Source organism: Suillus subalutaceus (assembly GCF_016647625.1).
Source record: "Suillus subalutaceus strain FC151 chromosome Unknown DFJ58scaffold_301, whole genome shotgun sequence".
NCBI classification, from domain to species: domain Eukaryota; kingdom Fungi; phylum Basidiomycota; class Agaricomycetes; order Boletales; family Suillaceae; genus Suillus; species Suillus subalutaceus.
Window position 1 is genome coordinate 13,857 of NW_024540550.1, and position 27,079 is coordinate 40,935.

The window sequence follows — 27,079 nt, forward strand, 5'->3', positions numbered from 1 at the left end:
GCATTTTTCACTATCTATAATATTGTGTGAGAACAAACAAATGCCTCAAAAACATGCTTATACCACATTGTAGTATGGCTTCAGGGCTTTCATTTGAGCCCTACACCGTGGGAATCGGTGGAGATATGGTGGAGATACAAGGCTCACAAAATGGTGACTCATGCGGACAGTTTTTTGACTCAAGTATTTTACAGTAATAACCAGGTATTCTAGTATTTTGTATGACCTCCCTTGGCTTTAATTACTGCCTCTATCCTTCTAGGCATACTCTCAATTAATTTCTGGCAATCCTCAGCTGTGATCTTCCCCCATTCCACTGCTACTCTCTCCCAAAGCTCCCATACTCCTTTAGGGGGGTTTTCATAGGCTTGAAGCTTTTTCTTGAGTGTTCCCCAGAGATGTTCAATGACATTGACATCAGGAGACTGTGCTGGCCAGTCAAGAACATTGATGTTATGTTCTTCAAACCATTCCCTAGCTCTTCTGGATGTGTGCTTGGGATCATTATCCTGTTGGAAAATGATATCTTCTTCATCAATCCCTGATTCTGCCAAGCTAGGCAGCAAGTGGTCATTTAAAATGTCCACATACTGCTCAGCATTCATCTTCCCCTCAACCTCAGCAAGCATTCCCACACCATTCCATCCCATACAGCCCCATACCATTAAAGAACCTCCTCCAAACTTGACAGTCCCATTAACCTCTCTGTCTGTTAGGCCATCTCCCTTCTTTTTCCATACATACACCTTCCCATCTGACCCAATCCTATTGATTTTGGTCTCATCTGACCATATAACATGCTTCCAGTCCTCTACAGTCCAGTGTTGATGAGCTAAGGCAAAGGCTAGTCTTCTCTGCCTATGTTTGATGGAGAGAAGAGGCTTTTTCTTCTTTGTTACTGCCTTGAGATGAGCTGCCTTGAGAACATTCCTCACAGTTTGTGAAGAGACAGGGGTAGTGATGGTGGAATTGATATAATGGGTGGCTTGGACAGCATTATCAGCCTTTCCTGTAGTGATATGTTGGATAATAGCCCTTTTGTCAGTAGAGGTAAGCTTGGATGGACGTCCTCCACAAGAGTTTTCCTTGTCTGGGTGGCTTTCTTTGATGAACTTGGCCACAGTGGACTTGCATATTCCAGTTCTAGAGGAAATTTGGTGAGCAGAGAGGCCAGCATAAGACAGAGAGAGGATATTATCTCTTTGAGCAGAGGAGATGGCTTTCATGGTGATTATGACTATGATACATGAGATATTCTGGTTTATATAGTTAGATATAGTCATAAAATAACATAATGACACCACTTTATAATTTATATAATAGTGGCATGATTTTTATGGTGTCATAAATAATGATTTATATAGTTTTAATATACACTCAAAAAACTGTCCACATGAGTCATCATTTTATAAGCCTTATATCTCCACCATATCTCCGCCGATTCCCACGGTGTAGGGCTCAAATAAAAGCCCTGAAGCCATACTACAATGTGGTATAAGTATGTCCTTGAGGAATTTGTTCATTCTCACACAATATCATAGATAGTGAAAAATGTCAAAACATGCGGACAGTTTTTTGAGCCACTGTATGATACTGTACAGAGCTGCACAGAGCGGTACAGAGTGTTAGCTACACTGAGCAAAACAATACAGAGCATTGGGTAGGCCAGACAGGAATACTGCAGAATGCTCACAGCATCACTACAGAAAGTGCACAGTAATTGAAACCAAACAAATCATGATGTCATTGCGTCATACTACAATCAGGTATCCTACAAAAATGCTAAAAACACGATCAGTCCAGTTGGAGTTTCAAGCCCCAGTCATGGCGCCTGTTTGGATCATCGCGAGTCAGGATTCTGCATAGCCGTCAGAAAATGATACAAATGATAAAAAAAGCTTCACAATACCCTGCAGTACGAGCCCATTTCTTTCTGGCGGCCCGGCATTTCTTTGCATGATAGTGGTCCTTCTGCACATCATGGTAGAGCTGAATGACGCTGTCGTAGATGGTGTTACAGTCAAGTACGCCCCTATTCATTTTCTTCCTCTTACATCATTGTATTACATCACGATCGCATCCTGCCGTCGCTAGATGGACTATTCTTGTTATCTCTGACTCGTCTTATCTCTGACTCGTCTTATCTCTGACTCGTCTCTATGACCTCATCGTACCGGCCCTAAAGTCGTTACCGTTTATTATATAAACCCGCCCTGTACTATGTAGTTCTTTACTTTAATCTTACTAGGTTTTACCTGGAATCTCCTTCGCTTAAGACCTCCAATCTTAAGTCGTATTGAACTTGATTCGAGTCGAGGACACTCTCCTCTTCTTGTCTTAGAAACTCTGAAGCATCGGTATACGCCGAAGCCTTGAACCGACCTTGGCCGATTACTCTTATCGAGTAGCCATACGTCAGACCCATCCTAGTTCGTAACAAAAGATTAAAGTCTTTCTACGAATACATCGCTATCACGCGTTGTAGAACCCAGAACAGAACAAACCCTGGTCATCACGACAGATAGAACTCCAGGTCCCCAGAAGCTAACAAGCTGACGTCGTTGACACCAATCTTCGGTGCTTTGAACCTAGGTGCCTGTACCACCCTTACCACCTTTGAATCCCCCGATGTCTTCCACGAAACCCATTGAAATCAAAATCGGTTCTCCCCCGGTCTTTGACGGAGATAGAGATAAATCCGAAGGATTCTTGATGTCATGCCAGTCCTATCTCGATATTAACGAGAAAATCTATGTCGACGATAAACAGAAAATCATTTTCGTAACCTCCTTCATGAATGAAGGGAACGCGCGCTACTGGAAGGAAGATTTCCTCAGGCAAGCGCAAGATCCTAACAATAAGACCACCGCAGGCCTTGTCAAAGGATACGGTACATGGACTGAATTCCTCGCCGACTTCAAAAGCGCGTTTAGGCCGCTTGATCCCTCAGGAACGGCGCTAGCCAAGCTCCGTAACCTTAGACAAGGAACCGAACTTCAAGATTATATCTCGGAGTTCTTGATGCTCACACGTCGAGCAGGAGTTCAAGGCGACGTCGCGAAGAAGCAATTCTTCCTAGACGGACTGCATCCAGGACTGCTCGCTCGCCTTTACGGCACGGGCGATGTCTCCGACGACTTCGAAGTTGTCCTCTCCACTTGTATTAACCTCGACAACTCACGCCTCCATCTAAACGCCATCAGGGCGCGTAACCAACCCCAGAAGAAGAAGAACTTCGGATCCAACCGATACGTGCCGTCTAAAGACCCCAATGCTATGGTAATCGATCGGCTTTCTGAAGAAGAACGCGCTGAACATTTCCGCACCGGAAAATGTTTTACCTGTCACAAGACCGGACATCTTTTTAAGAACTGTCCAGAGAAGAAGAAAGGAAAGACTCCGGTACGCCGCAAAGAAGTAGAAAGCAGCGATGATGAAGAAGAAGAAGAAGCGGAAGTCCGCCGTCTCAATGAGGATTTTTGATATGGGAGACTGGATCAACGTCAGTATCTCTCGATGTACCCATAAGACTTGTACGAAAAGTTGGTGAACGAAAGGAACTTCGAGTTCCCCTTTCCCTTATTTCGAAAACACGTCTGAAAAACCGTTGAAACCACCGCAGTCGTTGATTCCGGAGCAGCCGGAACCTTTATCTCCGAAGACTTCGTCAAGAAACACAAGATCCGAACCCACGCCCTTAGTAAACCTTTCCGGGTTACTACCGCCGATGGAAGCTATTCCAAAAGCGGAGCTATACGACGATACTGCGTTCTCACCATCAAGATTGACGAACGAACTATGATAGGAAAGTTTAACGTCACGCGTCTTGGCAGAAGAGATCAAATTCTCTTAGGGATCCCTGGCTACGAGCTATGAACCCGGTTATTGACTGGGCAGCTGAAACTCTTATCCTTTCTCGAACGGAAAAGAGTAATCAAGTTGAAGAAGAAGTCGACAAAGAAAGGAAGAAGAACGATCTTCCACTTCTATTTCGACAAGAACCCATAGATCGGACTTGGAAGCAATCCAAACTTAAGAAATCACCAATCACCGAAACCCCTGTCGTTTACCCCAAGGCAACCATCGAAGAGATCGTTGACGAAGAAGCGCCACACGCCTATCCCACCACTGATTCACTACCTGATCTACTCCCCATCCCCGACGAAGACGACGAAACTTTTGATACCAAGGAAGACGTCTGGACGCAGGAGAACTTTGCCGCACCAGTGCGAGAAGTCTCTATGTATAACCTAGATGATGACGAATTTCTGGTGGAATACTCCATTGACGCATCCGAACTCCGGGTAATTTCGAATACCACCATGGATACGCCATTGACCCCGGACGGTACCAGTCGTTCTGAACAGAAACCCACGGTCAAGCCTTTGCCTCGGCCTATGGAATACGCGAAAGTTAGTAACAAAGCTCAGCAATTCGCTCTAGCTGCGGGCTTAGAACAGAAGAAGAAAACTTTCGAAGAACTCGTACCCACCTATCTCCACGACTTCGCTGATATCTTCGCTAAAGACGGTCTTAATCAACTCCCTCCTGAACGACCTGGTATTGACCATCGTATTGAAACGAAACCCGGATTCATTCCCAAAACATCGAAAATCTATCCCCTCTCTATCGCCGAACGAACCGCTGTCAAAGCATTCATAGACGAGAACGTAAAGAAAGGTTTTATCTCAGAGTCCAAGTCGCCACAAGCCAGCGGTTTCTTCTTCGTAGGAAAGAAGAGCGGAGATCTCCGACCCTGTCAAGATTATCGATATATCAACGATTGGACGATCAAGAATGCCTACCCCTTGCCGCTTCCCTTATCCCTTGTCGCACGGTTACATGGAGCAAAGTATTTCACCAAGATGGACGTCCGATCCGGTTATAATAATATCCGCATTCACCCTGATGATAGATGGAAAGCTGCGTTCACCACTGAATTCGGACTCTATGAACCGAATGTCATGTTTTTCGGGCTTTGCAATTCCCCAGCCACGTTCCAAGCCTACATGAACCGTACTTTCCAACAGGAGATCAACGAAGGATGGTTAGTAATCTATATGGACGATATCCTCATCTTCTCGGATAATCTGGATGAACATCACGCTCGTACCCGTCGAATTCTCACGAAGATCCGCGAAGAACGACTCTTTTTGAAACCAGAGAAGTGTACCTTTGACGCACAAGAAGTTGAATACCTCGGCATGATTATTCGCCCTGGATGTGTAGCTATGGATGTTGCCAAAACTGACGGAATCCGCGATTGGCCAACTCCATCTACTGTTAAGGAAACCAGGTCGTTCCTGGGTTTCTGCAACTTCTACCGGAACTTCATCCCTCACTATTCCGACATCGCACGACCTCTTATCGATCTTACAAAGAAAGATAACGTCTTCCTTTGGTCTACACCTTGTCAAGAGGCATTCACGACGCTGAAAGAATGTTTCCTAAAGCAGCCTGTCCTTCGTAACCCTGATCCATCTCGACAATTCGCAGTAGCCACTGATGCGTCCCTTGTTGCAACGGGTGCTGTCTTACTACAGACCGATGAGAACGGCGTGTATCATCCATGCGGATACCTCTCCCAATCCCTGAACCCCGCTGAAAGGAATTATCAGATCTTCGATCGCGAACTCCTGGCCGTTATCCGTGCACTCCAAGAATGGCGTCATTATTTGGAAGGAAACCCCCATCCAATCATTGTTTTCACCGATCATAAGAACCTCCTTTATTTCCGTACCGCGCAGAAGTTAACCCGTCGCCAAGCCAGATGGCAGCTCCTTCTTTCCTGTTACGATATTGAACTTCACCACGTTCCAGGAACTAAACTTGCCGCACCGGATGCCCTGTCACGACGACCTGATCATGCGCCCGATACCATCGATAACGAAGACATGACACTCCTCCCTGATTCCATGTTCATTCGCCTTCTTGACCAAGAGCTCATGACAACTCTTGCGAACCCTGATCCTGATGACACCGATCCCATCTTCCAAGCCGCTTCCGATGCCTTAAATGGCCTATGCCTTCCTCCTATGAAATCGGCCCTCTCTGATTGGACGATTAAAGATGATGTTCTATTCTACAAAGATCGTGCCTACGTCCGCCCAGCCGGACGCCACTCTATTTTAGAACGAACCCATGACCATGCTACAGCAGGACATCCCGGCCGTTTTAAAACCGAAGAACTGGTTAAACGCGACTTCTGGTGGCCGTCTATGGGAACCTACATCCGTAAATACGTTGAGGGTTGCGCCCTTTGTCAGCAAATGAAATCCGATACCCATCCCACGACGCCTCCATTGGTCCCTATCCCCTCCTCGGTCTCCACCCCATTCTCCCAAGTTTCTGTCGACCTCATCACCGATCTTCCCCCATGTAACGGGTTCGACTCTATCATGGTCGTGGTAGACCATGGTCTTACGAAGGGGGTAATTCTCATCCCTTGTACGAAAACTATCACCTCAGAAGGCGTAGCAAAGAAATTCTTCAAATACGTCTACCGTCGCTTCGGGCTCCACGAGAAAGTAATCTCAGATCGAGGCCCTCAGTTCGTATCCAAATTCTCTAAAGCCCTTGCAAAACTTTTGAAATACGACATCGCCGCTTCCACCGCTTATCATCCGCAAACAGACGGTCAAACCGAACGTCTGAATCAAGAACTAGAAACCTATCTTCGAATCTATTGCCGTAACAACCCAGAAGAATGGGTTGAACATATCCCCATGTCCGAATTCGTCCACAATCATCGCAAACACGACTCTCGCAACGCATCCCCATTCTTCCTCATGATGGGATACGAGCCACGGGCTCTCCCCCACGTACTCCCTGACTCCACTGTTCCCGCCGCAGAAGAGCGACTTCGTCTCCTTCAGAAAATACGAGAAGAAGCTATCTCTTGCCACAATCTTGCAATGCAACGAATGGCCGCACGATCTTACGGAAAGAAGTATCAACCGTGGAAAGTTGGCGATAAGGTTTGGTTATCGGGAAAGAATCTAATCACGCAGTTGCCATCACGAAAACTCGCTCCGAAACGCTACGGCCCCTTTACCATCACCGCAGTGCTGTCACCAATCACATTCACACTCCAGTTACCAAAGCAATGGAAGGTTCACCCCACATTCCATGCTTCCGAATTATCGTCCTATCACGAAACCGAAATCCATGGTCCTAACTTCCCTGATCCTCCACCTGACGTCATTGATAACGAAGAAGAATACGAAGTCGAAGCAATCCTATCGCACAAGGGCACGGGTAAACGAAGACGCTATCTCGTATCCTGGAAAGGATATTCATCTGCCAGTAACGAATGGATTCCCACGGAAAACCTTGGCAACGCCTCCGCAATCCTCACCGCTTATAAGAAAGCTCACCAGTTATAAGAACGGTTGCGAAAAGATGTCTTTCTCAGAACTCCGCACTCTCCAGATCTGCCTCTTGCAACTTCAAATTCTCGTCCGATACACTGATAATATGTCCGAAACCCTTGCCACGTCCCCATCCACTACGTCCGTCACTTTGACTGAAACCATTGAATCGCCAAACTATTTCACCATCCTTGACGACATCGAGACCAACACGCTATTTGAATCCGCCCTCCTTTCTGAGCAATACGCTATCGAGATAGATCGCCTCCTTGCTGAACAAGGGGCCCTCTCTAGCACGCTCCTCATTAACATTATTCGCGCCGCCAATCTTATCAAGCGTACCGCAGGCCTTCTCAGTGAAAGCGAGAATGACCAACGCTTCAAAGCCATTTTCCGTCATCTTCATATTCGCATTCGCAACTCTGCGATACGTCTCATGCCTGCCTCTACCAAGGAAGTTGTTAGAGAAGCCATCCATATCGTTACTGAACGAATTGCAACAAACCCAATCGCCAGACCGCCATCCCCTCACGTCGCAGTTCCCATCCCTCCTCCGGTTGAGACATTATCTCCCGTTGAGCATACGCCTGATGCTGTCACTCCTTCTGATGTACCGGTCGTACCGTTTGCTCTTACTACTGCCCCGGCGGCAACCACCTCTCGCTCACGCTCCATTCGTCTACGACCCTCCAAACGTGAGATCTCCGTCTCCCCTCCCTCACGCAACAACACCTTACGTTCCAAAACACCATCCCCGCCTCCGCAATCGTCCTCCGTCACCATCGTGAAAACCGAACCCATTGATAACTTCAAATGTCGCTACTGTAAAGAATTCGGTCATCGTCACAAGAATTGCCCAACATATTTCTGCCGCGTATGCCGTAACCTCGCGCCAGGGCATCTTTCGGTCTTTTGTAAAGACCTTAAAGGCGAGAAACCTATTCCATTAGTATGGACGGATGAAGGCTTCTATGAAGCTCTTGCTAAATGGGAGGCTGACAAGGACGCCGCCTTAGAACAGATCTCTATCGAAGAAGATGAGAGAATGTTCGTTCAATGTGCAGGTGATCGTGACAACTATGACGCTTACGATAACTTTGATTGTTGAAATCGGTGACTTCAACGATAATAACGGGGTAATGTTACAGTCAAGTACGCCCCTATTCATTTTCTTCCTCTTACATCATTGTATTACATCACGATCGCATCTTGCCGTCGCTAGATGAACTATTCTTGTTATCTCTGACTCGTCTTATCTCTGACTCGTCTCTATGACCTCATCGTACCGGCCCTAAAGTCGTTACCGTTTATTATATAAACCCGCCCTGTACTATGTAGTTCTTTACTTTAATCTTACTAGGTTTTACCTGGAATCTCCTTCGCTTAAGACCTCCAATCTTAAGTCGTATTGAACTTGATTCGAGTCGAGGACACTCTCCTCTTCTTGTCTTAGAAACTCTGAAGCATCGGTATACGCCGAAGCCTTGAACCGACCTTGGCCGATTACTCTTATCGAGTAGCCATACGTCAGACCCATCCTAGTTCGTAACAGATGGGTTGATATAAATTGGCGACGAATTTCATTTGCTTGTAAGTACCGGTCTTGTACTCGTCGATAGCGGCAGCAAGCTAGTTAGAGATGAATGAGCAAAGACGATTATCCGAGCCTGAGATCACATACCGCAGTCGCTGCAAGTGCAACGGCACCTTCGGGGACAGCATCGGCGAACAAGTCTGGAAATGACTTCGCGAGCGCGTTCTCACCCTTGTAAAAATAGGACATACAAAAGCTGCCCAGGGCCTCGTTTGCAAGATTATTGGTCCTGCCCTAATACACACCGCGTGAGTCAGTAAGTGCGGGGCTATTTCTCATTAACCTGCCTGTGCATCTACTCCATCCCGTAGGAAAGCACCATTCTGCAACAATGTTTTGACGTTGTCACGCACCTCCCGCTCATAGTCGTTCTCGTCGTCAACATCGGGTGGAAGAATTTCGTAATGTGCCAGAACAATCGGACGCGCAGCCTTTTTCATTTCGGAACGCATAGTAGCGCGATCGTCCCATAGCTAAAATAATTGTTAGCGTGATCCGACAGAGTAAGAACACAAATACCAGGACTGCCATATCAGATTTATATTCATCCCAGTATCCGTCGTCAACACCAACACCCTGGGATCCAAAGTCTTCGAGTGTTTCTAAGAGATATTCAATACCCTTGGTTTTGAGAAAATCACTGCGCTTTGACGCTGTGCTAGTGAGCAAGCCTAGGCGTGATTTCTTCTTTGCGGCCTCTAGTAAATCCTTCCAAGAAGGAGGATAGAAGCGAATGTTCTGCGCAGTTGCTTTGATCATCTGCGTTCTCTTGCGTGGTACTACAACCTCCTCTTCAGAAGAAGATTGAGCTGAATCTTGAGTAGTAGCGCGACGACGCAAAGTCTCGAGCTCATCCAGGTCAGGCATGCGAGGGCGACAGTTCTTTGCGCGATGGTCTTGGAGGACATCTCGGGCATTGTGTGAGCTGTCGGCGACTCGTGAGCGTGCACGAGTGAATTCATCTGCATAAGGCAAGTGGGCAAGTTCAGTAGCATGATGGACACATGCATGGGATATCTTACCATCGTTGCTATCTTTCGAGGTGTCATGATCCTGGTGGGGGTCGTCAACAAAACTGTCACCATCATCCTGGTCCGCCTCCCCACTATCACCATCATTGCCATGGTCCACCTGCACGTCATTAGTTCTAGCATCCGAGTTGTCCAGATCAGAATTGTTAGCATCCACATCGTGATCTCGTCCCGAGTCGTAGCCCTCATCGCCATGTAGAGGAGCCTCGGCATCTGAAATATTCATCCGTGATGGACGAGTGTAATCGGATTCCAGGTCAGTGGGCGGATTGCTGTCACTGGTGACGGTGTGTCGAGGGATGTGTTTGGACACCGGTGGTTTACGACTAGCATTACAGTGAGGACGTGGATCGTTGCGTTTCTGTGAATGAGCACCAGCGGGGGTGTGTTCAAGAGGGACAGGTTTGGATGCTGGTAGGGCACGGCTAGTATCTGACTTGGAATGATGACGCAGATTGTCGTGTTTCCGCGAATGGGCGCCAGTGAGGGTGCGTTTGGGCGTGTTAGGCTGGGAGGATCCTGATGGTGTACTGTTGAACCTAGAGAGAGCACGGATGAAATGGCGTTCGGAGGTCGCAGGTGGAGGTGGGACAAAGCCAAACCTTGAGTCGGGACTACGAGGATGCGAAGTGGGCTTGTCCTCAGCAACACGCTGTGGTAAGTTGGAGCTTGAAAGATGTCGTTCAGTCTTCTCATTGCTTGATGTCTTAGTCGCCTTGATTGGTCTTGCCCTTGGTTTGCGTATAGGTGCCTCCGGCGCCATGACATTTACTGGTTGGCTGTCTATCATCTCCTGAGCGGGGTTTTTCTTCACTGGACGTTGTCTATTCATCTGTGAGGACTCGAGCTTTTGAAGTTGGGTGAGGCGTCCACCTTGACCCATGTTACTTCGCTTAGAGCGACGGAGGTCATCTGCAGTGCTACATATCAGTTTTGTTATATAGAAATCAGTGTACTCACCAAGATCAGGTACTATGGTCTTGCGTTTGCCTGCCATCAAACGTTGAACATGAACCCGAAGACAAGAAGTATAACATTCCATGTACTAGTAAGTACTACTTATTTGAAACTCCGCGCGGTAGTGCGGAAAATGGCGCTGGGGTACTAGGTACAACAAGAAAATAGAACAAAATGGTCATGATGAAAGTGTAGTGAGCAGTGAAAGATATACGTCTACAGGGAGCCAAGTTCCATCCCCCTCACCAAGACCTAGACATTTGAATCATCACTACTCAGTCCAGAGGAAGACTCGGTTCCAGGTGTTGCTAGTTCCGAGGAGGAAACAGTCTCGTCGCTTGTGTCGGAGACGTATGCAGAGCTGATTGAAGATTTGGCGTTCTCTTGGTTGTCCGCCTGGACATGTCCAGAGGATAATGCCCTCCTGATCGAGGGCCTGGTATTCTCATCTGTGGTAGGATTGTCCACACGACGACGTTTCGTACCAGAGAATTGGCGACGGTACCAATCGCAGTAGCGGGCGTGGGCAGTTTCATAAACGGCAACTGACATGGAGGAACTGTCAAGCTCCCAATTGAATGTAAGTGCGCTGGGAGTGAGGAGATGCCTATGATTTACGCTGGGTTCGATTAAGTCAAGGGTGCTGCTCATCGTGGCTTTCACGAGATCCAAGCCATGGTTCAATGCGTCAGTCACATTGTCCATGTCAATATTCGGAAAAAGTGTCTGCAAAGATACTACTTGTCAGCATAAATATTCTTATCATTGCAACATTAGACTCACGCCGTGCGCCGTGGGAGGAGCAGCCAAGTCAATCCGCTGATCCCCAGACTTCACCCACACAAAATAATCGACAGACTCAATATCAATCCACTCATGCCCCATTGCTATTACTGGCCCAAATAACTTGTCGGAAGTGCGTTCAGGTGCGAACTCACTGTAAGTCCGCACCGATCCCTCTTCACGTGTCTGATTCCAAGTAACGGAGTTTGCTGCGGGGGAGGCATATTTCTTCCTTTCTTTGACCAAGATCATAAGAATGAGGAGGAGCTCTTCGTGCGATAGAAGAGTATCCTCCATTTTCGTCATGATGGCAACCCGAGACTGAGTGAATCCAGATTCGGCCATCCAGAGAAGTTGCGTCTCAGCGGCTGTCGTGGTTGTGGGTTTCATGGTCACCTGCATGTCGGGTATAGTGAAGAGGTGTTCGGAGTACATCCGACTATTGGTTAAGACGGAGGTCTTCAAGAGGGTTCGGTTGTACTGAATGCTGTGAAGAGCATGTGAGATCGTGAACGACATCTCAGATGTTGTTTCTTCATGGACAGGGAGCGGAGAGTATATGATGAGAATCATCCTGTGAGGAAAATATGACATCCTACAACAACATCGACATAAGAAAAATGTTTGACTGAATTTATATATGACGTACTTTGTGTGATAGTTAGAAAATGTGAGAGCGTCCATGTGCTCCAAAACACGGGCATGATTTTCGGCAGAGACATTGATAAAGCATACAGGTTCCACCCATACCTGCCGAAGAGCATCTACGAGTTGCTCGTGGCACCCATCTAGTAGCGAACTATGAGAAACAATAATATTTAGTTGACCAGCACCCTTACCTGGGTTTGCAGCGATAACATGTGTGATACCCAAAACCTGATCATGCACGACTGCAGTGTCGGCTTCGGACTTGGCGGTTGCTACAGTTTCAGTCTCTGGCACCACTGCTGGGGTGTTTGATGATTTACCTATAAATATGTAAAGTAAGCAATCTATGCTGAGATTAAGCGATCCGTCAGCATACAAGTCACATCTGCAGAACGCGGGGTCTCTGTCTTAGGGCCACGTCGTTTTGATCTGTTGGAGATCCATGAAGATGTCGTGGATAACACTGGCATCCCTGGAGTCGTTGGTTCGTTTTTCGTATCGGATCCGGGTTTTTTGCCTCTGGAGTTACGAGCTGTATAGTAGTATGCATCTCCTCCAAAGTCTCCAAAGACCGCAGCCATTAAAAGACTTCAAGGAACAAAGAAACTGTAACTGACGTGTCAGCCTACATGGTTTGGGTGCTATGCCGCAGCGACTCTCACGATGGGCTAAAAACAAGGGCCAATGAAAAAAACCACCATTCTAGTGAATACCCCTATCTGTCTAATGCTAAGAGCTTATCTACTAGTCACATGAAGCGCAAAGAAAAGCTCCTTATTCCAGAATTTATTCAGGTAAAACTCTGTGGCATGGTTAATGCTGCTTTGCATCGTCAGTCGCGGATCGGCTTTTGGACCAAAACGCGGGATGAGATGGACGGGTGCCACAATCTGAGTTATTGGGATGACATCGCCAATCCGGTCATTATTCGCTCGTCGAGCACGCCTGAGAATATACATACCCGTAGAATCGTCGAGAGTCACAACATCCAAACGTTCAACATATGCAAGATATGATTCGGAATATGAGAGGTGTCGTGATGGGGACGAAAAAATCAAGCGAAGGTGAGCAAACAAAGTGTCCTGCGTTTGTTCAACATCAGAGCGTGACGGTATATAGACATAAAACATACCATCCAGTCCACTTTTTGGCCAACTTGTGCGTGTTGCCTGAACTAACGATGACAGAGTCATATCGGCCGTATGGCCAGGCACTGGAGGGTGGTTTGAGCATGTAGCGTTTGCGCTGGGCTCAAGCTGTGCAGGGTCGTGAAAAGATTTTGATTGTGTCCGTATCTTGCACCATACTTGAATGCGTTCAAAGGGGAGGGGCAGCCAGGGTGGGCATGGCGCCTCCCACCAACAGCGAAGTGATCAAACATGCGCATCAACCTGGTCAAGATAATCGGAGACTGCGGGACGGAGGTCAGGAAGAGGAGAAGTTTTCAGCAGCCTTATCCACTGTCATTTTCGTGTGCGTGGGGTCATAGCTGAGATGTAAGCGTTAATTGAGGTGGAGAATGTTCGATAGGGACGGGGAGCTTGAGGATGAACACCATTAATGAGTCGCGCGCGCAAGCAAAGTAGTCCTTGACAAAATGCTGGACAAGACCACCCTCGTTGTCTTCGTCCCTTTCGTGGTCCTCCTGTGCACGCATCTGAGTGCGAGGTCAAAACGCTCCACCCTTATCACGACGATCGAGGGTGGCGACACACTTGCGCGTCGTAGTCGTGATTGTTCCCTGCCCTCGCTGGCTCCTTCACAACCTTGATGTGCGCATGTTCAGTGGGGTCTGCAGACCACTGCATGACAGCGCCGTGTGAACAAATACTGGGCACTACCCCCTGCAGCAGCTCGAGCTTTGGAATCGCCCATGGCTTTATCCCCACCCCCTTTCCCCCCGCCGAGCACCAGCGTCAACGATAGACTGTTTGAACCGATGAAAGACTTTAAGACAGACGGTCTAAATCTACCACTTGCTTGTCGGTGAAATGCGGGGCTTGAGCGAGGTATCTAAACTCCATGAGGGGCCCGAATAGCAGATATGAAGTCGGCAGGGGCAGCACCAGCAATCACGCCAACAATATACCGTTGAACGTTGCGATGGTCTCGCCCGGTGGCTTGCTTCAAAGCGGAGATTCCCTCCTTGAATGCACGGTAACCAGTGCACACCTGGAGGAGCGCAAAACGAAAATCAATTTCCTGCGAGCCAACCACTGTTGTGCACCAGAGACGATCATGGTCCCAGAACATTTTATGGAGATGGTGAAGTAGTTCTGGAGTGAGGAAGGAGGAAGGATTTGCGGTAAGCCAATTCCTCCAGAATGGCAAGTCAACACCGTTTAGATTGTAGCGTTTGCATGCCTCGAAGAACGGGATGAGATCGGAAGGTGAGATAGATGTTATAATCGCTGCAATGTTGGCAAGGGTTGATGATCCATCACGAGGAGGGTGTCGGATTGGGTCTCCAAAGTCTTCACGGGTAGCCATAGTGACAGGCGATGAGTTCATAGTGGCGCATGCAATTACAAGTTCCTCCGGAGTATCTGCGACATAAGCAACGAGGGGGGTGAAGCAATACCTGCTAAAACCCCGTGGGATCACTCATCATAACGCCAAGACGGGCAGCCTGCTTCAATGGCTCAACAACGAGGTCGATACATTGGTGAAGTAAACGGTCTGCGAGAACCCCATGCATGCGCTTGTTCCTGTGCAAGAACTTTGCAACAGGAAGCAAAGCAAGTGGGATATATGCATGTAAGGAGCCTTTGGCACGCACTCCAGGATCAATATTGGCGAGACTAACAAGAAGTGGATGCGCGTAACGGTTGCCAGCGATGTTGCTGACCTTGGTCTTGTCCGAGGAGAGGACTACACCAAGGAGGGATGCACCTTCAGGTAGGTCTTTCTGTGGTCTTGTTAGTTATACAGAACGAGGAATCAAGACACGAGACCTTACCTGAAGGTTCCAAGCATGATCGCCTGTCATGAAACCATGATAAACTCGAACCGCACGTTCGGCAGACTCGTAAACCTTGCATGGGATGAAATCAAAGCTGGCGGCCAACAGTGGGTGACTGAGAAGTGACTGCAAGCACTCGATTGCGTCCCGATAAAATATTTGAAGGGTTTTTGTCGTTGGAAACTCGGTAGTGATTTTTTGATACTTCCATTGAGGGGGAGCTGGGAGCAATTCAACACGTCCTCGGAGTTCTCGCGAAGAGCGAAATGACAACGGGAGTGTTTTGGTCTGAACATAAGTTTAGACGAAGAAATTTAGAGGATAGATGAACTCACAAATTCAAGATTGAGGTACTCGTCGATTTCGGCCATGCTAAGATCGGACCGAAGAATATACGATGCCATCTCCCAGTCCGGTTTGCTAGCGAAAGGAAAGTATTGGTTTTGCTCCCTCTCTGCAGCATATTCATCCTCGTTGAATTGGTCCATGAAAGTCTTCCCAACACCCCACGTCTTGCCTGCACCGTCATAAAACTCCACTTCTTCACCGTAATCTGCCTGCGAGCCTGAAGACCCATACTCCGCTCCAGTGTCTGCATCAACTCCATGGTCCATATACTCCGGGTCAAAGGTCGGGTCCATGTCGTTGTGGAGAGGAAATTGAGGACTTGGAGCTTGTGCTGGTCTTAAGATGCGAAACTAGGTTACCATCCCACTTGTAACAGTGAGAAGAAGGCTGATTCAGGTGTTGCAGAAAGCGTCCCTCATTCTTAAAACGCTTGCTGCAGGAGGGGCAGCGCATATCGAAGGTGCGAAGTAAGTCATTGAACTCATTTGGATTCAATATTGTCCCGGCAATTTCCGGGACGACGCAAACTGTAACTACAATGTCGAAGTGTCGTTCAAGCTATGCCTCACCATCTCAATCATCTCAATCCCCGTATTCGCTATGTCGAGGCCAACAAATCTCAGATTCTGTAACTCCTTCCGACATCTCAGATGATACATCTGACTCCTCGGAAGTGTATAATATGGTGAGTTATGGGCTGGATTCTAACACTTGCCTTGAATCAGTTTTATCTACAGTACATACGCCGCTACCCAAATGAACCATTTGACGCTTACATGGACTCAATGCCGGAGACTTCAGAGGAAGCATCTTACCTGCTCGAGATGGCACGAGCTGATCTCGAAGTTCGACGTCTCGAGAAGGACCTTGCTGAGCGGCTTCTTCATCAATTTCGCATGCGCAAACACCACCTACGACTTCGAGCGAAGAGGGCAAAGAGAAATTTTGGAGATGCGGAAGCTAATGTAGGGCGCACACGCGCTCTCGTGGTGAGGTGCGGGTTTGTCTGCTCAGAGCGGTCACTTTGGTCTCCTCGTCCAAAATCCACCATCAAGTCATGTAAGCGAATTCGTTCTTAAAATCGGTATGCAGTCGCTGATGAGTACAGCTGATTAGAATATCTGTCTGTTGGATGTTGCATTGTGACCATAGCCTTGTACTGTGTACATGATTGTCAATACATATACGCATTGCACATTTTATATTTTAGCTATCTGTTGAAGTACTTTATTAAATGAATATAAGTTGTCACACTGTGAAATGCATTCTCCGAGATCTCGTGTTTTGATGAAGACCAGCAAGATATTGATATTAATCTATAATTTACATCACATTTTATCGCCTGACCCTGTGCACTGTGCGAGACTGTGCCGCACTGTCACTCTGTGCGCTCTGTGCGCTGTACCACTGTGGGGCTGTGCTAGTTGTGTCGCTGTGGGAATCTTGTATCCAAAACCGGTAGTTTGCTGATGTTGAACCTTACATTCATGCAGATACCCTTCTTGCCACTTCCGCCATCTTTCAATCCCTTGTCCGAGGCCAGTTGGTCTGTGCTCGCCAGACAGGTGGAAACTTGGCTGGTTGACACCATTCGGGACATTAGAGCGCCTGAGTGGGCTTGGGGCTGTGACGCATTCTGGATGGCATTCATTGCCGCCAATCCAGACTTTCCTCAGGGGCCCTGGCCTAACTGGAACCCTAAGATCAGTTTGGAAGGGAAATTTATCAAGTCTTGGACGGCGGACAACCTGACTATACCAGCTGATAGCCCTCTCAGCCAGGACATCCTGGATGAGATTCGCACAAGTATATGGGATGATTTTCAGCTTATTTTTACCGTCCCTCCGTTTTTGTAGCGTGTTTCATCTAGTTATATTTGTTGTTTGTAAATTAGATCAATCAATGCTTGCCCTCGTTCTGCCCGATCATGCTGTGAAGCACCGGTGTTAGAGTAAATACAGAAATACAGTAATACGATAACACTATGACTGTATTGCAAACGCACAACATAGGTGTGAGGCCAACCAGACCTCAGCATTTGACCCTGTCGCAATGTTAGGCTATGATGGTTTGTAATATGTTAGTACATGATAGTGGACCGTCCCTGACACCATACTCGTCAGAGAGGATCCCAATATCTGCTTGACCTTTGCTACCAATATCCTTTTATGGTTTGCTTCATGCCGCCATTACTACATTGACGGAAATCCTTTGGTAAATGTATATATTATGATAGTACTGGGGTTCGCACAGATCCCATAAAGGTATGATTACGCATGCTAGGTTCAGGTTTATCCCGATTAGCAGTGTAGGAGGATATATACGTTCAAGTTGTTTTCGACAGATGTCGCTTGTTGACACCTGTTTTCACTAAATCCGACATTGAAGGAACGACAACATCCCCTCTATAAGTTGGTCTACCTACACAATCAGCTCATGGACCTGTGGTCATTCCGTCGGAATCTGCCCAGTAGGCATGCAGAATTCCAAGCGGCATCTTCCATGTTGATTATTGAAGTCGAAACGTTGAACGTTGAAGTCCGTCCAGTCACTCAGTAGACACAACTACGAGTTAGTAGAAAGTACTACGTCCAATGCATTGGTCTACCTACCTTGTTCTTCCCTTTTCCCTTTCATTCGTGGTGGGAGCTGTTGCCTTCAATGCAAGGGCGTATACTATCCAGTCTACCAGTTGCAAAGCTGTGGATCGCGTCCTGGACGAAGAGGTCAATATTACCATTGGTACGCATATATGCGCGTGTCTTGCCTACAAAGATGTTTATTATTGTCATAGATTATGTAGACGTCAACCCGACTGCGGAGAAGAGCATCATCATGGTCCACGGCTGGCCCAGTCTTTGGAGCTCCTGGGGGGTACCAGATCGAAGAGTTCAAGGTAGATATCTCTTTCATCAGCTGATGACCGTCATGCTGATCTGTTTCAGGACGAGTATCGTATGATTGCTATCGACGTCCGTGGTTTCGGGGGTTCAACACATCCCGCTGATGTACAGTCGTCCAGCACGTTGGCTGATATTACTGGCGATCTCACTTGCGTTCTTGAACATGTTGGCATTCAATCTGCTATTTGTCTCGGGTATGTTTTGTAGAAGATCTGGCCCGACTCACCTCATATTTTTATAGTCATGACTGGGGTGCTGAAGTCTGCTACGAGGCTGCGAGGAGACGACCTGATATCTTCTATGCCTTGGTTGGCGTGACTGTTCCGGTAAACAGATCGTTGTTTTACAAATTTCCCTGCCTAACAATCATAACCAGTATTTGCACGCTGCTGGCCCCTTTGCAGACAGCGCTCAGCTTGCAGCAGTCATGCCCAAGTTAGCTTACCAAGTTTTCTTCGAGAACCACACAACAGAAGCTGTAGCTGAGCTGAACAAGGATATCAGGAGAAGCCTACGCGCTACGTTGCGCACAGTCAACAGCGCCCCTCCAGATAGTTTCCTCACAAGCACCAGTAATTATCTCAGTGCATATGACAATGTGACGGAGGTACGATTAGCGCTCATTCTAGGACAAAGCTTACTGACCTTGACTAGATTCCTCCAATCCCGTTCTTCACCTCCTCCGATGAAGAGTATTTTGTCGAACGGTTCAGTATACAGAAATTTGACCATAGTACGAAACAAATTTCCTCGCATACCATACTAAGCTAATCGATAACCCACAGCTCTCATATTCTACACTCGCGGAGTGCGTTAGATATATTCTTACAATGCACCCATAACTGAATGAGGTGCTTAGAACCGCTATGGAACATGGGAATCAACTCAAGCGCAAGGAAATTACACCATTCCCCAGCCCGTCTTATCTGTTTTGCCTCTAAACGTGGGTTGTCTGCCCTGTTACAGGGCCTTTCTCATGCGGACTACCACAGGATCCTGTTGCAGACTGGGTATTCGCCGCCAAGTACTTGAAATCCGCGGAGTTCCTGCCACGACTGACGACCAAGGTGCGTGATATGACCCTTTCGCCAAGGACTACGGTGATAATCGAATGTAGACAATGGAAGGTGCCCACTGGCCCCACCTCGAGCACCCACAAGTATTCAATGGCCTTCTCAGAGCATGGTTGGAGACCTTGAATCATTCCTTCACGCCAGACCAGCGAGTCCTCTCGGACGAATTGTAATCCACGGCCTATTCCTGTATCTTATTCACAATTCAAGGACCTAGTAGACACTCAAGGACAAGTGTACAATAGCGATAGCAAACATGGTGCATTATGTACATGGATCAGTGGTATAATCCACCAGATGAACATATCTAGAGTCGACGTATGCAAGATGTTACATGAAACAACATAGGCAGCGTCCATAAGTACAGTACAGCATAGGACAGTAGGGTCATATGAATGCATACATCGGGGTAGGTCACAACATTGGATAAGTTACGCCTCAGGAAGGCCATTACCGTTTTGCAAACCAACACCTAGGGTCTGGCGGAGCAGCATTTCAACGCGGTCCCGCTCGTCGCTGATGCGCCCCATCTCGTCTTCCCAGCGTGCAACACGGTGGTCATATATTGAGCGAAGAGCACCGAGACTACCAAGAGCAGTCTCGAGCGCGCGCTTGAGGTCGCCTTCCCGCGATTCCGAACTGCCGTCTGAACCATCGCCAGAAGAAGAAGTCGAGTTGAGAAACCTCTCAACGAGCGTTGTACCCTTGGCGCGGGATGCTCGTCGACGAGCAGCAATGCCTCGGAAAGAGTTTCGTATGTTGTGCATGCTCGGAGACTGTGTCCCTATTTCACGACGAATCGAGCGTGATGTCAAAGCATGCAGTTTTGTAGAATGTGAGGGTGCAGCAAGGAGGACCATCGTCGTATCCGTCTCACAATCAAGCGCTTGGAACTATGATGATACGACGGCAAATGTCAGCATCCACCCATGGCTTTTGACAACAAGTCATCTCAACCGCCTGATGCAGAGCCTCCCAACGCGTATCCCACCTCCTGCGTCTCTTTTCGATGTTGTTGACATAGTTCGGGTGATACTCCAAGTCTAACAAGTCATCCTTTTCTTCCTCGTCTTCATCCACCCACTCAGTACCATCATCAGGCATCATCCCATTCACCCAGTTCCCCTCCTCAGTAACCTCAAAGTGTTCCTCGCCAGCGGTTTCCTCACCAGACGAGTACGGCTCTGGGCTCGTATCCCGTGGCTGCGTGCTTTCCACACGGGGCGGCGGCTTAATCTTCCGCTTTGTGCTCTGGACTCGTAGATCCGCGGATGCCTGACGGCGCTTGATTTTGCCAGTCGGGAACGGAAGGCTGACTGGTTGGTGACTCGGGCTCGACTGGATACTCATCGTTGCAGTGGAGTCGAAACGTGGCCGCACGCCTCCTCCGAACGCACGAGATGCCTGCAGGAATGCCCATGGGTTGTATCCAGGTCCAGGGAAGGGTGTTGACGATGGCGAGAACGTGGAGTCGGATAATGCTGCGTGGTTGTTCAAGGCGTACATCTGCATCTGGAGAGCGAGTTGCTCTTCGATCACCGAGGGATGGTTGGGGTCGTAGTTGGAGGAAGGCGCAGTGTGGATGGGATAGCTAGAATAGACGTTGTTCCGCCGAACGTGAGAGAATGGGTAGGGATATGGCGAGCCCACTGGAGGTGCCGGGCTGGCTTGCATACTTTGCATGCTAGATATCAACGGTGATGGAGCAGCAGTTTGGCTATGAGGCGTGGGCGGTATGGGCGCAACTGGACGAGGAGACTGGAAGTAATGCGATATATAGGCAGCTGCGGGATCATCATGATTCTGATCATCCGAGTAGACTTGATGTTGCAGCGGGTGCGGTCGTCCGTTGCTCTGCTGCTGCTGCTGTTCCGCACCACGAGTATCAGAAAACGTGTGGCTGTGTTGTTGCTGTAGATTATGCTCTGGTACAGAGTCAACCTGCTCAGTCGTCAGCCTCACAGGAAGTGCGGGCGACTCACGGCGCTCCTCAGTGGATCTGATGGGAGGCTTTTCAAAGACGGCTGCGTCGAAGCTTCGGAGGCCAAGTCTGTCTGTGCTGCCATTGCGGTGGTGCTTTGTGAGGCTCGAGAGGCGCTGATTTGCGGACTGCGCGGGGTATTGCCTGGCGGTATATGGTTCGGGTAAGCTGGCAGTGGGTGAGCGTGGGGTGTACGACTCTATTTTCTCCATCGCGGTCTCCGTTACCGTCGATGGGGAAATCATGGTCGTTTTCAATGAGAGTATCATTATCATCCTCCTCCTCATGATAGTCGTTCCCGTGAGTATAGTTGTCGCCGTTCTTAGGGGTTGTGATTTCGTCTTCTGGCTCTTCTTGGACAGGCAGTGACTTGTCGGGAGTTCGGGTCTTCATGGCCTGCAGGGGAGGAGTGTTGCTGGCAAACTTGCTGACCGCAGGTGGCGTCACACGAGCATTGTCGGCGACAATGGCTTTCCGCACAGTGGGCGGAGGACTGGGAAGCCTAAGGGAAGAGCTCCCATTAGATTGATACGAGTCCCGCTTATACGAGACGTAGTCTACGTCCACTGCAGTCACACTCTCACCACCTGACGAGCCAGTAGGCGTGTGGTAAGGTGGAGAAGTGCGCTCAGGAGAGGGCGCACGCTGCTGGGGGTGTCCCGATGGGTGAGTAGGACGGAGACCCAGTCTGACTGGACTGGAAGGGAACGCTCGCGTGCACGAGCACTATCGCTCGGCTGGATTTCCTTCTCGCGTTCGACAACGCGGATGGAGCGGGAGCGCTGCATGCCGCCGCTCCCCTGACCGTCTGCATCCTTTGGACTAGACCGTTCGTTCGCGCGGACACGATCACCGACGGGGTCTTTGAGAGGTGACGGCACCTCGCGTACATACACGGCGCCACTCGCTGCGCCACCGGCGTAGGCGACGCCAGACATTCCAGGCACGGGCGGCTGCTGACTCAGAGCCTGCGCATAGTCAGCTCGCTCAATCTCTGCCATGAGCTCTTCTGTCATTTGCCAATTCTCCTCCATTGCATGGAAGTGTGTTAAGAACTGTGGAGGAGCCACCCTGTTAATAGGGCGTGGGTAGCCCATTTGTGGATTCATGAGGTGGGCGTGGATGTTGGGCTGACTGAGTGAGTGCTGGGTAGAGGAGGTGGCTGATGCACGTTGTGGCTGGCTGAGCGAATGTTGGAGAGGGGGAGGTGGTGCTTGATGCATGTTCGGGTGAATTGAAGCCGAGGGAGAATAGTGCCCCTGGATTGCTTCTTCCCGGAGATGAGACGGCTGATTGAGTGGAGATGGGAGGTTTAGTCACGTTGGGTGCGGGTTTGCGTGAGGGCAGGCGGCGAGGAAGTTCGTTTTGACTGCGGGGAGATGTTTGCAGTGGTGGACTCGCTTGTTGTGCACTGGCGGCTGATTTGCAGACTGAGTTGGTGCTCCGTAAATCTGCATGACGGAGGGTACGCGGGCAGAGATTGGGCCTTGATCGTCCTTTGTCTCGGAGATGGGGACATTTCACGAGGTGGTGTGTTCTGGGATGAACCTGATATAAAGGGTCAGTTTTGGGGTTTGGAGTAGTTATTGGATAAGAGAAGATCCGCTAGCGTTGTGATACGACCGGTGAATGACAATGGAAGAAGCGTGACTATCGTAGGGGACGTAAAATAGATGATGTGAATAATGTATCGGTAACGCACGAACGCCCGGAACAAGCTAATCATGATGGTTGATGATGATCCACACTTGGGCTGCGATGGGAACAATAGGCACGAGAGCAAAAAATAAATGGCACAGACCTTGAACACCGGAAAACATTTGAACTTTTCTCTGCTTATGTGGGGACTGTGAACTTGTCATGGGCTATATGAGAGCTCGCGATGACTTATTTTCGCTGTTGATGGTGGAAGAAAGCAAAGGTTAGATCTGAGAAGATAACAAGTTGAAGAGTGCGCGCAAGTGGCCGCAAGTTCAAACGTACGCGCGTTTCCAACGTGGCTTGCTGCGTTGCAAACAGACTGTAGGGGTGGGTAAGGGCCGTGATAGGAAGCGCTGCCTCGAGGCAACGCCAGACAAGGCAACGCCGGTCCGGGTACAATCATTGATTTCATTCCTGTGCTATCAAGCGCTTGCCAGCTGTATCACAGTGATTGTTTAGATTTCCTACGTTCATAACTGTTAATTCTAATTATTGCACTCACCAGAAGTCTGAACCTGTCGCTTCGAATTATTGTGGAGAATGGAAACACGGTCACACAATTATGATCGTCACGCACATATGTCACATTACGGAAGGCGTCTCAGTGCGAACTCATCGCATTTGATGGCGTCCAGCTCAGCCAGTACAAAGTAAGCTTTACGTTCATTGTATTTGTTGGGGCTCATTATTGTTCTAGGTTTCTACAGCTCTACGAATCCCTTCCAGCCGATGCACAGCATGCTCTTGTCGAGAGTTCACTTGCACCGCTCCTCGATGTAGTTTCCAAAGAGAAATCAAACCGCACTCTTGCATCAGCAGCACGCATGCATAAAAATATGCCAGCATGCCATCTTTGAACCTGAAAGCAAAGAAGTTGGAGATCGCTTCACTCCTGGACGAACTCGCCCGCGACCACAAACGTTCTTACGTGAAAGAAAAGTCTCGCAAAGAAGAACTCCTCGCAGAAGTCATCGAGAGCGTCATCGACTGGCTCAATGATATATGGAGAGTCATATACGAGTACGGTACAAATTTTTCAAAGGCCCATGCTTGTCTTTTGTACGTGTCTCAAGCGGTCGAACAGATCGGTAACGCGCGGGTCGGTAAGGTGTCATCATGTCATCATTTGTGTTGCTTTATCGTTTCAGGTGCAAGTGTTCTTTTATGAACATGTACATTTCTGTAAAGATCAGGCTCCTCTGGCAAGGTCGTCAAGTCTTTCCATTTCACTGGCGCACACAACCTCCAGCGTGTTATGCTTTGGATTTGGCGCGACCTTTTCGTAGTCATGCTTGCCGATGGCACTAAGCGTCAGAAGTCTGCCATCCCAGATATGCTCGACGATATTCGCACCGAATTCGGCTGGAACGCCCTCGAGCGATTACTCTACGGTGGTCAAAAACGTAAGCTCCACTGACGACTGAACTGTGATGACCTTTACACCATGGCACCAGCCGATGACGACGAAGATGACGACGACTTTGATTTCGATGATGATATCGATTATGACGATGATTACAGTGAAGACTACACGGACACTGACGGAAACTCCGCTGGCACCGCTTGTAGCGATGCTCAATGTGCCTGTGGTTTCCACGCATGCCATTGGTCTAGCAAGTTCAATGACGTTCACATATCCCTGCGCAAGCTCATCCGCACGTCTCTCATTTCTCTCTTTGCTACCATGCCCAGTCCAATTCTCTTTGCAAGTATCGGCGACATATCTGAAGCGGATGGAACGGACGAGGATGACCTTTGCGAAGAGCTCCTCCCCACACTAATGCGTATCGCCACTTACAGCCCCGAGAATTTGCTACAGCACTGCATATATGTGCATTGCATTCACATACAGATAATATCAATACCCTACTCGCCAACCACTCTCACCTCTGCGTCCCCGCGACGCGCCCGCACACCAGCTTGCAACCATAATACTTGCCGCAGAACCACCCTACCAGCTCAATGCACTACGCATCGTCGAGAAAGAGCTGCTCGACACTGTGCACGCCATCCGCGCCGCCGTGCGGAGCGCATTTTGTCATATTGATGTTCAGGCCAATAAGACGGAGCTGACCGAGATCATAGCATTGCGCCTGGAAGCACTGGGTCGACGAGGGCGGATTGACCGCTGGGTGGGTGCTGTAGTATCGCCTACAAGTGAAACTGCCCATCCGATGGCACTGGCGGCGCTCATGATGGGGCTTCCTCTCCCCCCTGGGATGGAAGGGGCTATGGACGATACTGACCCGCTCGGGTACATCGACATAGATGTCCAGGATCCGGATCTGGATGACCTGCGGGAAGATTTCCGTCCGAACCTAAAGGCACGCCTCGAGGGTTGGATAGAAGCGGGACGGACAATCAAGGGAGGGATGTCAGTATTACTGAAGGTGTATGCTGTGATCATCGAGATGATGCCGTTCTTGGGTGCGCCAGATATAGTTGATGAAATGACGGGACGGTGGGTTCCTCCCCGCTCATCCCTTAGATCACTGATTGAACTGACGACAAAGGCTCTCTGAGAAACCAAGTAAACTCTTTCTCTGTGACGCCCTTGATGCGCTGTGGGATTTCTGCAGACAGCAGAGGCGCAGGTTTGCAAAGCCAAAGAGCAAGCAAAAGCCGCCATGCACCCCCAATACCTCCCAAGCACCAAGCCAATCAAGTAATCAATCAAGTAATTCTGGGGGCGTAACGTTCATTGCGATAAATAACTCTCAGTCTTGTCCGGGGGGAGTAGTGGATGATGTCGATTGAGTTTGCTCCTTTTATTTTTCCTACAGTGCGCACTCTTAGCTTACTAGTACCCTATTTTGTGGCTCATCAATTCCTTGCTCCAGATCATCAATAACAAACATTGAACCATGATCTAGGGTTGGGGTTCCCAAACACGCACAAACATTTAAACCGCAGCCTGTTTCCGTATTGGGACTTACTTTGTCAAGACCTTCGCAGAAATTACTGGAGTTCTTGTACTCGGCATACGACCTAGTGAATCACCCCGCGTGGAATCAGTTTATATTGGTAAATAATACAAAGACGGTAGGTTGATGGGCCCTGCAACTCCGCAATGTAAGTGTACCCATGGCTTTTGTCTAGTCCCATTAATAATCGGCAGGGACATTCCCTCGAAGTCGCAGTGCCTTACCTCGATGGCATCTATCTTCATAGTAGTTTCCATATATGACGCGTCTTGTAGCTGGAATCGGGACTATATAGGTGAGTCAGGAAGTGCCAGCACAGTAACTGCACAGTAACTGCTCGTACTTACAAGTCTCAGAGCCGCCTTCCTTTTCTCGTCTTATAACAGAGCTTCCATCGGCAACGATACCTTGAGCTCTACTACCCGCTCACTCATTCTCTTCCTACCTATTCGTTCTTTCAACCTTCAAGCCAAGATGATGCTTCTTTTCCGCTCGACGTTCATCACCCGCCGTCTCAGCATTCGTAATGGCGCTCTTCTTGTTCTCAATGTCTGGTACGTGCAGCCGTTGTGTTTCTTTGTGCCTATACTTATCCCATAATCATAGCCTCTGCTATGCCGCAATTCGGTCGTCCTATGCTGCATGCATTGGATGCCGTCACAACGCTTCTGGGCCATTGAGGCGGTTCCACATCAGCAGCTACCACAGGCACAGACCCGGATCCTGCCTCATCTTCATCCGTATGTGTTCATCATTTTGGTTGTTGTGATGGTGATCCTGATGCTGCATGTCATTTTAGGCGTC

General features: G+C 48.7%; 7 protein-coding genes across 7 annotated transcripts; 3 read left to right on the forward strand and 4 right to left on the reverse strand.

Annotated features, from left to right (window-relative positions):
- Window positions 1-8,751: 8,751 nt before the first annotated feature.
- On the reverse strand, window positions 8,752-10,992 carry DFJ58DRAFT_873562 (uncharacterized protein; the record flags this gene model as incomplete). Its single annotated transcript, XM_041394375.1, has 6 exons — window positions 8,752-8,999; window positions 9,052-9,198; window positions 9,264-9,437; window positions 9,484-9,926; window positions 9,987-10,907; window positions 10,956-10,992. 6 exons carry the CDS (start codon window positions 10,990-10,992, stop codon window positions 8,898-8,900), a joined length of 1,824 nt encoding a protein of 607 aa, XP_041235413.1. The 3' UTR covers window positions 8,752-8,897.
- Window positions 10,993-11,411: 419 nt separating this feature from the next.
- On the reverse strand, window positions 11,412-12,332 carry DFJ58DRAFT_627556 (uncharacterized protein; the record flags this gene model as incomplete). The annotated part of the gene is made up of 2 exons (XM_041381140.1): window positions 11,412-11,678; window positions 11,736-12,332. Coding segments are annotated over 2 exons (864 nt in total), but the record flags the coding sequence as incomplete, so codon positions are not given.
- Window positions 12,333-13,866: 1,534 nt separating this feature from the next.
- Window positions 13,867-15,986, reverse strand: DFJ58DRAFT_736873 (uncharacterized protein; the record flags this gene model as incomplete). Its single annotated transcript, XM_041386867.1, has 6 exons — window positions 13,867-14,040; window positions 14,099-14,185; window positions 14,403-14,929; window positions 14,988-15,291; window positions 15,343-15,633; window positions 15,681-15,986. 6 exons carry the CDS (start codon window positions 15,984-15,986, stop codon window positions 13,867-13,869), a joined length of 1,689 nt encoding a protein of 562 aa, XP_041235415.1.
- A 1,194-nt stretch (window positions 15,987-17,180) lies between these two features.
- DFJ58DRAFT_671550 (uncharacterized protein) lies at window positions 17,181-17,549 on the forward strand (the record flags this gene model as incomplete). Its single annotated transcript, XM_041382969.1, has 1 exon — window positions 17,181-17,549. One exon carries the CDS (start codon window positions 17,181-17,183, stop codon window positions 17,547-17,549), a length of 369 nt encoding a protein of 122 aa, XP_041235416.1.
- Window positions 17,550-18,287: 738 nt separating this feature from the next.
- Window positions 18,288-19,842, forward strand: DFJ58DRAFT_736875 (Alpha/Beta hydrolase protein; the record flags this gene model as incomplete). The annotated part of the gene is made up of 10 exons (XM_041386868.1): window positions 18,288-18,435; window positions 18,488-18,567; window positions 18,639-18,790; window positions 18,838-18,922; window positions 18,973-19,203; window positions 19,251-19,329; window positions 19,382-19,404; window positions 19,456-19,539; window positions 19,589-19,663; window positions 19,714-19,842. 10 exons carry the CDS (start codon window positions 18,288-18,290, stop codon window positions 19,840-19,842), a joined length of 1,086 nt encoding a protein of 361 aa, XP_041235417.1.
- Window positions 19,843-20,100: 258 nt separating this feature from the next.
- On the reverse strand, window positions 20,101-22,759 carry DFJ58DRAFT_719608 (uncharacterized protein; the record flags this gene model as incomplete). Its single annotated transcript, XM_041384662.1, has 5 exons — window positions 20,101-20,562; window positions 20,627-21,849; window positions 21,878-22,207; window positions 22,229-22,298; window positions 22,349-22,759. 5 exons carry the CDS (start codon window positions 22,757-22,759, stop codon window positions 20,101-20,103), a joined length of 2,496 nt encoding a protein of 831 aa, XP_041235418.1.
- Window positions 22,760-24,195: 1,436 nt separating this feature from the next.
- Window positions 24,196-26,306, forward strand: DFJ58DRAFT_873596 (uncharacterized protein; the record flags this gene model as incomplete). The annotated part of the gene is made up of 5 exons (XM_041394376.1): window positions 24,196-24,454; window positions 24,545-24,754; window positions 24,806-25,182; window positions 25,271-25,812; window positions 25,865-26,306. 5 exons carry the CDS (start codon window positions 24,196-24,198, stop codon window positions 26,106-26,108), a joined length of 1,632 nt encoding a protein of 543 aa, XP_041235419.1. The 3' UTR covers window positions 26,109-26,306.
- Window positions 26,307-27,079: the final 773 nt, after the last annotated feature.